At 38.7% G+C, this 14,695-nt stretch overlaps 1 protein-coding gene across 1 annotated transcript in view; it reads left to right on the plus strand.

Moving 5' to 3' along the window:
* The window catches only part of LOC144374447 (adhesion G-protein coupled receptor V1-like), a 105,248-nt gene extending 93,005 nt beyond the window's left edge, over positions 1 to 12,243 (plus strand). The window contains 2 exon segments of the mRNA XM_078037282.1: positions 5,463 to 5,560; positions 11,338 to 12,243. Of these exon segments, the coding sequence (XP_077893408.1) occupies positions 5,463 to 5,560; positions 11,338 to 11,515 (276 nt within the window). The 3' untranslated portion in view covers positions 11,516 to 12,243.
* The last annotated feature ends 2,452 nt before the right edge of the window (positions 12,244 to 14,695 follow it).

Here is a 14,695-nt window from a genome sequence, read left to right on the forward strand (position 1 = left end):
ACAATAGTTAAATTGTGGAACCAACCCAGATGCCCTTCAGTAGATAAAGGGATAGGGAAACTTTGGTATATATTCATGATGGAATATTACTCAGCATTAAAAGAGAATTAAATCATGGCATTTGCAGGTAAATAGATGGAGCTGGAGAATATAATGCTAGGTGAAGCAAGCCAATCCCCAAAAGCCAAACTGAATGTTTTCTTTAATATGAAGAGGCTGACTCATAATGGTGATGGAGTGGAATATGAGAGGAATGGAGGAAATTTAGAAAGGGAAAAGGAAAGGGATTGGGAGGGAGGGAATGGGGGGTAGGAATGATGGTGGAATGAGTTAGACATCATTATCCTAAGTACATGTATAAAGACACAAATGGTGTGAAAAATACTTTATGTATAATCAGTGACTTGAAAAACTGTGCTCTGTGAATTGCATTCTGCCACCATGTGTAACAAATTAGAATAAATAAATAATTTAGTTTAAAAAAAAAGAGGACTTGGAGTAGGTATTCATCCACAAAGTGCTTTTAGTTTAAATGCCACGAAACAGGAACAATTATCCACTGCTTGTTCTCTGTACCTCTTGGGCACTGGAAACTTTCCCAGAAAAGGAAAAGCTATGGATTGGCCAGATAACTTTAGGCATTCAATTTGGCCTGGACGTGGACCAACTAGGTTTTGTTTTAAACCCATTTATTTATTTACACTTCTGCAAATGATGGAGTTAAATGGAGATATGAGCCCAAGGACATACATGAAAATAGATAAATAAAAAGAGTTAGTACTAGAGGAAAACATGAGAATGTGTGTGTGGGATTCTTACCAAGATATTTTATAGTAACACATTTACGTATAAGTATAAAAAGTTTTGATCACATATGTATGAATTTATTAATACTATATTTCTAACATAGTGACCTTTAAATATTTAAAATGTTCACAGCAGGGACTTAGAATATCATGTCTATTCTATTTCCCATGATATTTCTTAAAATATAAAGCTCAAAGTATAAAAAAGAAAATTGTTATGTATATAGGTAAGAAGAGGCTATGCCAAGTAGCTTGTAAAGCAGAGAAGTGGTTGTTATTTCACATAGAGAACATTCTAGAAAATAGTGATCTCACTCCAGAAAATAATGTTACTTAAATTTTTTAAAATATTGTTTTTAGTTATACATGGACACAATATCTTTATTTTGTTTTATTTATTATTTTTATGTGGTGCTGAGGATTGAATCCAGTGCCTCACATGTGTGAGGCATGTGCTCTGCCACTGAGCCATGACCCCAGCCCATGTTACTTAAATTTTCTAATGATGAAATGGAATGGGACATCAGCAAGTTGATTTTGACCAAGACAAGGGAAAGCATATATAAGAACAATGTAGGATAGAGCAGAGAACTTCAGATCAAATATTTTGTAGAAGATATAAGAAAATTCTGCTGCCCCTTTTCCTCAGTAAGTTATATAAGATGGTTATATACCATTGGTCAAGAATCAACACTGAGGGTTGGGATGTGGCTCAGAGGTAGAGCACTTGCCCAGCATGCATGAAGCACTAGGCTTGATATCAGCACCATATAAAATAAAGTAAAATGAAATAAAATAAAGAGAATGTGTTCACCTATAATTAAAAAATAAATATTTTTTAAAAAAGAATCAACACTGATTTAAGTGGTTATCAAATAATATATCTTGATTGTTTTGTTATGATTATTTGTGTGCTTTACCAAAAGTAACTTTCTATTTCCTTTTAATATGGGAAAAATTGGGGTACCTCTGAAATTCTTGGGTTATAACTTTTAAAGCTTGTTCTAGATGAATACCTAATGGGTGTTGTGTTCAAACAGAACAAATGGGTTTGGGAACATTTGTTCAAATACCATGTATGGCAGCAATGCTTATTTTAGCATTACTTACGGTAATAACAAAAATTGAAACAAAAAATTGCTATCGAGGGGGGCCTAGTTCAATAAATTCTGGTGTATTGATGAAATACAGCCATGAATGAACCACACAAAAACATTTTATTCAATAATGGACCACATTATGGTGTTCCCATACGATTATAAATTCCTATTAGTATTTTTACTGTAGCTTTTCTGTGTTTACATTTGCAAATACTACCATGTGTCACCTATAGTATTAAGTACAGTAATATGCTGTACAGATTTGTAGCCTGGGAGCAGTAGGCTAAACCATGTATCCTGCATGTAGGTACTTACCAGGTAGTAAGTACTCTGTGATATTCACAACGACAGAACTATCCACAATGCATTTCCCAGAACATATCTCCCTTGTTAAGTTATGCATGACTGTATGCCACAAAATAAATATTTCATTTTTTAGACATAGTTATATAATTAGACTACAAGAATAATAAAACAAAGCACTAAAGATATAGATAATCACATATGGATAAGGTTATAAAACTTACCCAATAAAATTAAAGGATGCCCAGTTAAGTTTGAAATTCAGATAAATAACAACTAAATTTTAAGCATATATACATCATAAAATACTTACTTGCCATACTTATTTAGCAACCAGTTATTATGTGCTCATCTGAAATTTAAGGAATCCTATACTTCATCTAGTAACCTTTCATATATATCATGTTAAACTAACACTTCAACCTCAGCTTCAGAAGTTACAGCCTAAATCTGCCAGGGCTGAATAGAACTTGGTTACATAAAATCTTGTATTGCAGTTAAAACTGTTTCTAAGTTCTAAGTTTCCAAGTTCTTTGAAACAGAACCCGCCCTACATAATGTTTGTTTTATTTTCCATAATGTTTTTTTTACTAAAATCTCAATATCTTAGATAAGATCACACACTCTAGAAGTGTTATTTATTCATGTTTGCATGATACAAATATTGTCCTAAAAAAAGCAATAGCTTTAAATGATTCATATGAAGACTTCTAGATAAAATCCAACAGTGGGGTTGGGCATATTTTTGCAATAACATGATATTCTGGCCTCTGATTTTCCCATACATGGTACAGTAAAAATAATTTTAAAAGCTATCAGTTGCCTTAATAACACTATCAGTCTTTTAAAACCCTGCTGGATTTGATATTACAATTTTAATTTTACCAGATTTAGATTTCCTGGCAATTGGAGGTTAATAAAACATGAGTCAGGAGGTCTAATTTTGTGTTCTGGAAAACTTGAAAGAGCATATGAATATTTTGTTTTGTGGAAGTTTGGTAGACCATCTCCCATTTCCAATGGTTGCTTCTTTTATTTTTAACCCTGACAGGTTTTTAATTTTTTCCCATGGTTGCTTTAAGTCTTCTGCTTGTTTTTAAGTCAATTTCTATAATTTGGGTGTTTCTTTTGTATCTGTTTATGTAAAATGTCCTTAAAAAGCCAGACTATTTATTTTTTATCACACATACTTTTAATATTATGCATTTGATGCCAAGATTATCTTGTACCTATAATTTATAATAGTACTAACTGGCTTAGATTTCAATCTGTATTTTACTGACTGATTTTGTATTTTATAATTGCAATAATTTTAACTAAGTTGTCTGTGACCTGAGTCAATCTGTGTTGTTTTTTGACAAGCCTGTGGGGGATTTGGGCAGTCAGTGCAGGTATCTATCAGGAACACCTCCTGGGTTTGGCCAGTCACCAACCCTATGTTCTGGCTGACTTAAGTTATTTTCTTTCTGAATCAGTTTCTTTCCCTGGAAATGAAACAAAGGTCATACTAGGACTTTCCTCAGAGGATTCTTGTGAAGATTAAAGAAGTTAACATAAAGTTGTAAGAACTCTGAAGTGCCCACAATAACCAAGCATTATATAAATGCCCTTTTTGTTTTATTTTGTGCACTCTACTAAAAGGAATTGTTTTCCTTGAACATAGATAACAGTTTGAAAAACTCTAGAAATTTTAGATCATAACGTTTAGTTCTTAAAATTATGTACCTGTGTCTCTGTTGGCTTCTGGCATTTCATTTTCAGAAATGCCTCATGTCAGATTGAATTTTTGTTTCTCTTTTACTATGTTTTATTTTTCTGATTTCTAGTATGACTTTTTTTTAATATTTAAAAAAAATCACTCAGATATTATATGTCTGGTGTTTTTTGTTTTCTTAATTTCCTCTGATTGAAAGTAATCTCTGAACTTTTAGACAGGAGTATCTCTTTAGCTTATTAAAGAACTGTGGTATTTTTTTTTCTTGTATCTGTTCTTTCGTATGCTTGTATCTGAGAGATTTGTCCTACTTGTCTGTTACGTTTTCGTTGAGTTCTAGGAGAGTTTCTTGAGCTTATTTTCCATTTGTTATGACCAGTTTGCTTGTTTCAGTGTCCAATCAGCTGTTCTTTCATCTTCCTTTGTAATTTCCTCATTGTTAAATTGTTATTCTGTTCCTTTCGTTGTATTTCCCCTGTGGATTATTCTGCATTCTCCCTTCCTATCTTTGAGGTGGCTACTATAAATTCAGATCTTGAGTTCTTCTTTGAGTTTGGAATGTTACTAAGTCACACACACACAAAAATATGGAGAACTCCCTCATGAGCTCCTTTAGCAGGAGAAACGGGTTAGTCATTTCAAGGCTAATATAAGTTTATGTGCAAGTTGATAATGTATGTTGGCAGGAAGAGCATAATGTAGAATATAGAGAAAGTGATGACTTGGAGTTTAAAAAATTAACAGGAACTTATTAGATATATTAAAATAGAACAAAATAAGTCAGTGGCTTCATACCATTGCTTAGGTATTAGTTGAGATGTGGGCTCCCTCATTCTGGCAAGGAAAAACCATGAAGGTGATTTTCCCCCCTATTTTTCTTATTCCTCCAATAATGAATAATGTAGTCTTCCAAAGTAGGAAGGGTCATACTTTCTGAAAAAAGACAAGGATGCCAGGTAGTTTTGAGTACTATTGGTTGAAAATAATTTCTTGATTTGATTATTAGAATTTAATGACATACGGTAGCTTCTGTTCATTGAAAAACAGACAAAAATAATCCTACTTCCATTATAAAAAAATATTCTCTAGGCATTTATTTCTTTATATGCTAGTCAAAAGAATGTATGTTCTTGGGGGTGGTGTAAAAATGGGACTTGTTTTAATTCATCAGGCTAACTATTGTAGTTAAGTGATCCAGGTGACCATTTGGCTATTAAAGATTAAATAGAAAATATTTTGGCTATTGTGTCTTTTTTAAAATTAAATGTTTATTTTTGCACTTTAAAGTGCAAATGTATGTATTTGAAATACCAGTTTCTCTTAAATGCTTCATAGGTTCATGTTTGTAAACATTAACAACTGTTAATAAAGATTTTATGTAGTATGTAGATGACATGTAATTTAAGAAGTTTATTTTTGAAGTATATATTTTTATACTGGAATTTTTTCTAGATGACTGTTGAAGGAAAAAATCAAGTTTTCAGTACCAAAAGCAGAACTCTTTTTTATGAGATTCTTTGTATCCTTTTTAATCCAAAGCTCAAGGATACAAGAGGATTCAGCCACTTTACAGAAGTGACTGAAGATTTTGCCTTTTCTCTGCTGACTGATGTTACCTGTGGCTCTCCTAGTGAAAAGTAAGTATCTTCTAATACATCAATAGTATATTACATGCATTTCTTCACTGTTTACCAAGCAACATGTGATGCAAATTGACATTGAGATGATATAACTCAGAATTATTTGGCCAAAGCATTGTGCCTGTTTGGCAAATTAAGCGAATTGTTTGAAAAAAGCCTAACAGTTCCATGAAGAAAAATGAATGAGTACTGTTAGCAATATATTCTTATTATTTCAAAGTGTGTTTTAAAAGTTGTAAACAGCCATGTCTCCAACTTTTATGTATTCAATGAATAGAAGATACACTCTGAATATGACCAAAAAAAGGGGAGCTGATTCTGAACTTTAGGGGTCTTTTTTATTAATATCTTTATGAATTTTATTTTTGTGTGGTACTAAGGATTGAACCCAGTGCCTCACACATGAGAAGTGAGTGTTCTACCATTGAACTCTATAGCCCCAACCCTAGGAGTGTTTTGATATGCTACTACTTGTGCTTCCAAAGCAGCTCTCATACTCTGTTGAACTTCAGCCTGGAGTGTCATGGCAAGAAGCTAGCCAGAGGAGAAGGAAAAAATAAAATACAGTGCATTTAGAGACCTAAAAAAATGTTTTATTTTGTTTGACAACATAAAAGTGGCTGATAATAGAACATGCCTGGAAATTGAAATTCAACTTGATTTTCACAGAGGAAATAGGATCTAGAATTATATTTCAGAAGGATAGTAACAAAAACAGCATGGCATTGGCACCAAAATAGGCATGAAGACATGGAATAGAGTAGAAGACATAGAGACAAATCAATGTAAATATAGTTTTCTGATAGTAAGATAAAGGTGCCAAAATATATGTTGGAAAAAAGATAGCCCTTTTAACAAACAGTGATGGGCAAACTGGAAGTCCATATGTAGAAGAATGAAACTAGACTCTTACCTCTCACCCTGCACAGAAATTAACTCAAAGTATAACAAAGAACGAGGAATTAGACCAGAAACACTGCGCCTGCTAGAAGAAAATGACTTCCTTAACAAGACTCCTAAAGTGCAAGAAATAAACTAAAAATATCAATAAATGGGACGGTATCAAATTAAAAGGTTTCTGCTTCAAAGGGAAACAAGAGCATGAAGAGGGAGCTTACAGAATGGAGGAAGATCTTTCCTACCTGCTCCTCAGGGTGTTAATATCCAGAATATGCAAAGAACTCAAAACACTTAACACCAAAAATCCAAATAACCCAATTAATAAATGGGAAAAAGAATTAAACAGATACTTTTCAAAAGAAGAAATACAAATAGTCAACAAATAAATGAAAAAAATGTTCAACATCTATAGCAATTAAGGAAATGCAATCAAAACTACATTGAGATTTCATCTAATTCCAGTCAGAATGGCAATTATCCAGAATAAATTATAAGTGCTGGTGAGGATGTGGGGGAAAATGTACATTCATACATTGCTGGTGGGACTGCAAATTGGTGCAACCTCTTCGGAAAACAGTGTGGCAATTCCTTGAACAACTAAGAATAGAACCACCATATGACCCAGCTTTCCTACCCCTCAGTATATGTCCAAAATATTTTAAATCAGCATACTATAGTAATGCAACATATTAATGTTTATAGGAGCACAATTCATAGTAGTCAAACTAAGGAGCCAACTTAGATGACTTTCAATAAATGCACAATTGTGTACATATACACAATACTCAGCCATAAAAATGAATGACATTATGGTGTTTGTCTGTAAATGGATGGAACTGCAGTAAGACAGACTCAGAAAGTAAAGAGTTGAATGTTTTCTCTGATAGGTGGAAGCTAATAGAAAATAAGGGATGAGGGATTTAAGAGAAAGAGAAAGGGGAAAAGTAAGATGAATTTCATCAAAATATAGGAGACATCAGTAGAGTTGAGATTGAGAAGAGGATTTAAAAGGAGAAAGAGATGGGAAAAGGGAAGAACAGTGGAATGAGTATGACTGAGGTTTCTTATGAGCATGCATGGATGTGGCATGGTGGTTCCTGGCACTGGGTGTATTCACAGGATGCTAATTAAAAAAAAAGTAAACTCTAAATGGATTGAAAAAGAATAGGTGGAGTAGCGGGAGCAGAGGTGGGGAGTGCTGGGGACTGAATTGGAGCAGGTTCTGTTCCATGCTTTTGTGATTATGTCAGGGTGTATCCTGGTGTTGTATGTGACTGAAAAGAATAAAACAACAATAACCATTATTTAATGAGTGCCATCTGCTTAAGACTAAGTTTATGTAAATCTTTTAACAATTTTATTATTTATTCTCAATGAATGCTGTCATTAGTGTTTATTACATTGAAATTTAGAGATACTCTGAAGACTACATTTAAAAACTCATATAATAATTTAAATCATCTCTTTATTTATAGATCCCTTTATGAACTCTGGCAGGTTAACTAAAATACCAGTTGAATACCTAAAACTTTTAATGTTAGTTTTTAAGTCCCAGGACATGAAAAGTTAAAAGAGATGGTTAATACAGACATAAAAAGGTTTGTGGTAGCCTTTTTATCAGGGAGAGCAAGATATAAATAATAACATAAGTGATCTTAACTGTACACCTCTGCTCTAGTCTTGACATAGTTTTGCGTTGAAGAATATGAGTGAATTATAATATTGAACATTATAACATTATAATATTGAAATTTATATAACGTTCAACTTAATCCTCACCAAAGGTTATATATATATATATATATATATATATATATATATATATATATACACACACACACACACACACACACACACACACACACACACAACACACACACATATGGAGAGTTTTATATATAATAGTTACATATATATGTTATAAAGTATAGTGTATATATATACACTATAATATAGTTCTTTTAAATGTTTTTGTTAGTTCATTGTAACCCATAACAATCAGTTCGTTTTGACACAGTCATACATGCATGGAATATAATTTGCTCCATTTTAATCCCTAGTATACCTCCCCTCTTCCCTCCTCCCAATTTTCATCCTCTATTGTACTGGCCACCCTTCTATTTATTTATTTTTTCATTGGTCACCAGTCTATGATGAAGTATGGACTCACTTCCAGGGCTACTTGACCCCACAGTCCTGCTTTGTAACAACTCCCTTCCAACCTCATGGATCCTAGGTGTTCAGACTTTCATTCCACATGAGTGCCAGTGGGTGACAAGGTTAAGACAAAGAACCAGCACCCTTTTCCCTGTACTCTTCCTTTAACCTTGCAGGGTGAGTCCCAGTGTTTGAGGTTTTTATTGAAAAATAAGCAAAGTATCGATAACTTCACAGGTGCCTCATTTCAGGAGGCTTCTTCTCTTTACCACTGCTCCTAGATGTCTATCGAAGACCAATGATTAGCAGTTCCTTCTTAGTACCTTTGATATATTCTTTAATCCTGTCTTCAGAAATCTCTGACATGGATTGCTTATTTGTTTAAAGTAAGTTCCCACTTAAGCTACAGAATGTTTCTGTGTGTGTGTGTGTGTGTGTGTGTGTGTGTGTGTGTGAGAGAGAGAGAGAGAGAGGTGGGTGGAGGAGGAATCAGATTTAGTATTTTAGAAACATCATGTTGAAGAGGTTGTTGAAATTAAAGAAGAGGGAAAGCAAGAAATAGGAAAACTAGGTGGTAATTCCAGAGACTTGTAGGGCTGAGTGAGGAGGATGGTAGGTTCCAGTCAAGCCTGGGCAACTTCATGAGACCTGTCTTAAAAAATAAAAAGAAATTAAAAGAAATGAAGGTGTAACTCAGTGGTAGAGTGCCCCTGGGTTCAATCTCCAGTAGGAGGAAGGGAAGGATTGAAGCAAGGGGAAGACTACATAGGGGATAACTGTTGAGTGAAGATGAATGTTTAAATTAACGGAACATAAAAAATGAGAGAGATCACTATTATTTTGTTTTGCTTAAGTAACTCCAAAGACAAAGATAACCATAATTATGCATATCTATATATTGTCTTAAGCAATATCAAGAGCATCTGGTGAGAATAGAAGATGTGGGAATTGAGCAAGGATAATGTCAAAAATGATGGAATTCAGAACAATCACCTGAAAACCAAATACAACCAATGTCATGGATTGTTTATTGTTAATTCACTGTGACCACTGAGGTTGGTCACAGTGAATTAGTATAGGGGCCATTCAACATTAACAATTGATCAACATATTAATGTGCCCCCCACACTTAAGTCTAGGTATAAAGTAGCTTCTGGGATTGACCAAGATGAGTGCATTTGAAGGGCATCAATATAAAAGGTTAGGTGCCAAGAAGGGTTGGTTTTTATCGAGGGTGGGGAGAGTCATTGTGATATAATTGTGATATAATGTCGGTTTGCCAAGATAGAAGAATTTATGGTAGTGTTGACTGGTCAGATTCTCAGTAGATTACAGGTCGAGGAGCCTAAAATGGAGCAATGGGGGGTGGACTTCATTGGTCTTAGTTGCTTTGTGGCCTGGTCACAGGTTCTGTAGTGGCAGCTATTAAGCAGGGAGTCCCAATGATGATTTAGGAAGGTGAGTGGGGAGACTGTATTGGATTTTTGACAAGTTGTGTGGAGGCATGTGTAACCCATGGAAATTGAAGTGTTTTCATAGAACACTGGGACCTAGAGCTCTGGATAAATGGTGGGTTAGGTATAGATAATTGAAGGTGCAGATTCAATTGTGGTCATTTAAGCTGTGGAAAAGTTTTGTTTTTTTTTTTTTTAGAGAAGGGTATATAGTTTAGAGGAAAAAGTTATCCTTTGCTCTTTTCTTTTGTTTCTCAAATCTTTCATTTAAAATTCTCTTCATTTACTAGCTTAGGGTGTCTTGGCAAGGTATCATTTAGATCAATGGCCTAATTATATATACTCTACATCTGTTGTGGTCCATGTAACTTAAACACTTAATGCATAAATCTTATACTAATGACCTGATGTTCTCTATAATTTTTAAAGCATGTTTCAGATCTAATTTATCTTTGTTTCTCTTCATTGTTTGCAATGATAATGGGTTCACAGGTTGCAACAGATTCTCTGGGTGACTGGTTACAAATCCAGATTCCTATGACTGCCAACCCCCTCTTGTGAGTAAGATTTCTGAGTTAGTAAGTCTGAGTATAAACTAGATAGCTCTATTTTAAGCCAAGTTCCAAGTGATTTCGACACATATTGAGGTTTGAAAGTAATTTCATTGCACACAGGATCTTATCATACCTAGGAGATCTTCAAATCTGAACTATTAAATGAATAAAGCCCACTCTTCAGAGCTATTTTTCTTACCAAATGGCTTACCAAATTAGTTCAAATGCTCTTATGGGTTAGGAAGGCATGAGGTACCCTCTAGGTGAAACATGGCTCTTGATATAGCTAAGGTTTAAGATATTCTTGAATCAAACAGTGCTTCAGTTTAGTGGGGATACCCTTTTTTTACCCTGTTCCACTAATATTGATGTGATGAACACAGAAAAGTACATTTTACAGCCATAGATTGTATCTTGATATCCATTAACCAGCTTTTAAAAAAAACAAAAACAACAACAACAACAACAAAAAAAAACCCTTGTTTTAGGTTACAGGGAGGATTAGTCAAGAGGATGTGGAAAGTTTTGTGGAAAAGTTCATAACAGTTAACCATAAAGGAACTGAAAGCAAATTTTACCTAGTGCTCCTGGGCTGGTAATGTCATTGTTATGTATAAAGAGCAGAATCTCAATGTAATACATTTAAGTGGATATATGGTTGTAAATACTTGCCATTTTAGCAGAATCTTTTATTTATTTTTTCTTGCAGAAGCAAAACCATCCTTGACAGTTGCCCATACTTGTCAATACTGGCTCTTCACTGGTATCCTCAGCAAATCAATGCATTGCTCCTGCTGTCCTGCTGCAGTGTCCCCTTGGCAGCCAGTCTCAGGCTGCAGGGAGAAAAGGGCCTGCAGGCGGTGCTTTCACCTGGCCCCTGGGCCTGAAGATCATCCTAGGCCCATCATGGAGAAATGCTAAATGTGCCCTGTCCTCTGCCTGCTGCCCTCAGTTCTGAGGCTTGTGGCATCAACAGCTGCAGCTGGAGCTTGGTGCAAGCCCTGCCTGGTGCCTGGCTGGCTGGACAGGTGCTGGAGCACAGCCCAGGCCTGTGCTGGAAGACATATGGCACAGAGGTGAATCTGAGCTTCTCATGTGGGTCCCAGTGCCACCCTTGAGTCTCCAAAGTAAAACACTTATGCCCCCGATGAGCTGTTGGCAAACCCTTGTGTGGCCACTGATCCTCGTCCTCTGTGGGCCTGGCATGTGGGATGCACTTCACAACCACAGGACTCCAATTCAGGAACCAAGAGTGGACTCATAGGGGGGCCAAGTCTCCATGTGAAGAGGTCAGTGGTGAAGAGTTGGCCCTGGGGATAGCTGGTGAGAGCCTCAGGCCAAGGTCAACCATCAACCCCAACAACTCTGACCAGAAGAATAAGGAGGCTGTCTTGTCTTTGGTTCAATCCCCTTCCCCTTTGCACCCCCGCTGCTCACCCAGCATCTACAGATGCCCCATGGACGCTCAGGCCCCTTACAGAATAGTGCACATGGTCACTAATGCTCCTGCAATTGAAGTAATCTCTAGGTTTTGTATAATGCCTAGGGAATGCACATGCTAGTAAATAGTTGTTATTCTGTGTTGTTTAGAGAATAATAAGAAAAACTCTCCCCAGGTTCAGAATGACTCAATGTTTTCACAGAACATTGTCCCTCCATGGTGGGCTGCATCTGTGGATGCAGAACCCGTGGACACCAAGGGCAGAATGGATGATCTTCAGCCCAGCCTCCGGCCTCTGGCCTTGCCCCTCGGGAAACCTGCAGCAGTAACAGCAGCCAGAGCAGCAATAGCTGCTCCTGTGCATAACTGCTGCAAAGGAGGAGTTCTGGGTCTGGGAGGCAGGTGCTGGGGAGTGGCTTGCCCTGTCCTTGAACCAGGGTCCTGCTAGCCCAGGGACCATCCTGGCTTTGAACTGGCCTGGGCCTTTCCTCCGACCAGTCTTCCATGGCAAACATCAATTCATGCCTCAGATAAAGCCAAGGGGCCCATTCTCCAGGGGCCCTCCTGCTCTCCCTAGGAGCAGGTGCACTTCCTGGGACCAGGTGCTAGTGTGTGTCCACTAGACTGGGCCTCATCTAAGGGCAGTGACTGGACCTTGCTGGCTTCCATATCCTGAGCACCAATGCAACTCTGAGCATATCATAGGTGCTCAATAAGTGTTCTGGATGTAAATATACAAAAGAATAGCTGTGGGAAGTTCTTTGCCCTGGCAGCTGACCATGAGCGCTGAACCTACCCTCCTCCCCTGTCTCCCTGGGACAGAGCCCTTCTCTAGCACTGTGTGGCTGACCTATCCCTCCTGTGGTAGGGGCTGGCATCTGGTAAATGGCAGAGCTTTCTCCCTACTCTCGGGTAGTGGCTGTGAAGGAAGAGGCAGGCAGGCAGGGGGCTTCAGGGAGGGACGAGGGGAGTGCAGATGGGGAGGCCCTTCCCCTTCCAGGGGCTGGCCGGAATCTCTCCCCACACTGCGAACAGAACATGCTCATCATTGGTGGCTGTTTTGACCCATTTGGTGATTAATTTCTGTGGAAGGTTAAGATCCAACAGGAGGGAGAAGTCGATGGCTAATCTATTAAGCTCCTGGGGTAACTTAATTTACATGTTTTGAATGATTACTTCCTACCTGAGTATTTGGGAATCCCAGCATCCTGGAGTAAATGAGGACTTGGCTCCCAGGGTGGACAAGGATCCTCAGGTTCTTCGGAGTTCTTGGACGTTTCCCTTGGCCGTTGTTTGCAGGGGTGGAGAGTCTCCTCTCCATCCTTTAAGAGCCATAGACCCTGTCCTCACAGGTCCACTGTGATGGCTGAGAGTGCCTGCAGCCATTTGTCATTCAAAATACAAATGAAGGTCACATTGACAGGGACTGCTTTGCCCAGACCTGGGGAAATGCCAGACAGCTTGCTGGGGGCATTAGACTGTACACAGTGCACAAAAGGCCCAGGGCACATACTCAGCAGGCATCTGTGGCCATCTTTGACAGGTGGTTTGGCTGGGCCTGAGGACCTGACTGCAGCATTGTCTTGCAGAGAGCCGGGGCCTCCAATGCTGCCCCTGCTCCTCATACCAGGTGGAGTGAGTCCTCTGGTCCATGTCAGGCTGGGCCCTCGGGCAGAAATAGGGGACTGGAGAGGTGTTAGGGTGAGGCCTCTGTGGATCAGGGCAGGGCCCTCATCCTTATACAAAGAGGAGATAGACCCTGAAATGGTCATACACTAGGAGAGTGCCATGTTCAGGTGGGGACAGAGGGAGAGAGGTGGCAGTCACAGTGCTCTAGGGATTGCAGCTATGCAGGGCCACCCTCCCCAGGGCCTTTGGATCCAGCCACACTTGATGTCCATCTCCCGGCCTCTTTTGGCTGCGCTTCAGTGGTAATTCCCTCCCCTCCCACGCATTCTCATGTAGGCGCAGGCACCTGCTGCCACTCTGTCTCCTTTGTTCCTGGAGCAGCGCAGGCAGAAAGCCTCCTACCTGTCCAGGAAACCTGAGTTCTGAGCTGTCTGGGGGAGCATGTCTGTGGAGCCTGCCTGGGAGACAGTGGTGACAGGACTCTGCTGGCTCCAAGGGACCTGTCCTGTGAGGATCGAGGTCCTGTGGGCTCTGCCTCTGTGAGGTTGTCTCCTCAAGCACCCTGGAAGCTCTGGGACAAGAGACATGGTGACCCTCCTGGGGTGCCGACTCAGGGGAGTCCCCCGGGGGATGTACACACTCCTTTCCACCTGCCCCCACCTCCAGCAGAGCCACCCCCACTGCACTTGCTCAACAGGAAAGAAGAGGGGACAAGAGGAATTGTCCAGAACAGGTGCCCAAGGGCCCCCAGAGGAGGCAGCCTGTGGAGGGAAAAGAACAGGTTTGGTTTTCTCTCTTCACTGGTAAGAGCAGCAGCACCCAGAGCCGCTGCTGCAGGTGTCGGTGTTGCCAAAAGCTCGGTCCTTTACCTGATTCCAAGCCAATAATGAAGACATGATTTTGAGAAAAAGGAAAAAAGATTTATTGTTTTGCTAGAAAAGGAGGAACCAGGGGCCTTCTGTCCCAGAGGCTGTGATTCTGCCCATCAGCAGGGGCT

Source organism: Ictidomys tridecemlineatus, unplaced genomic scaffold, assembly GCF_052094955.1.
Source record: "Ictidomys tridecemlineatus isolate mIctTri1 unplaced genomic scaffold, mIctTri1.hap1 Scaffold_70, whole genome shotgun sequence".
Lineage (NCBI taxonomy): Eukaryota > Metazoa > Chordata > Mammalia > Rodentia > Sciuridae > Ictidomys > Ictidomys tridecemlineatus.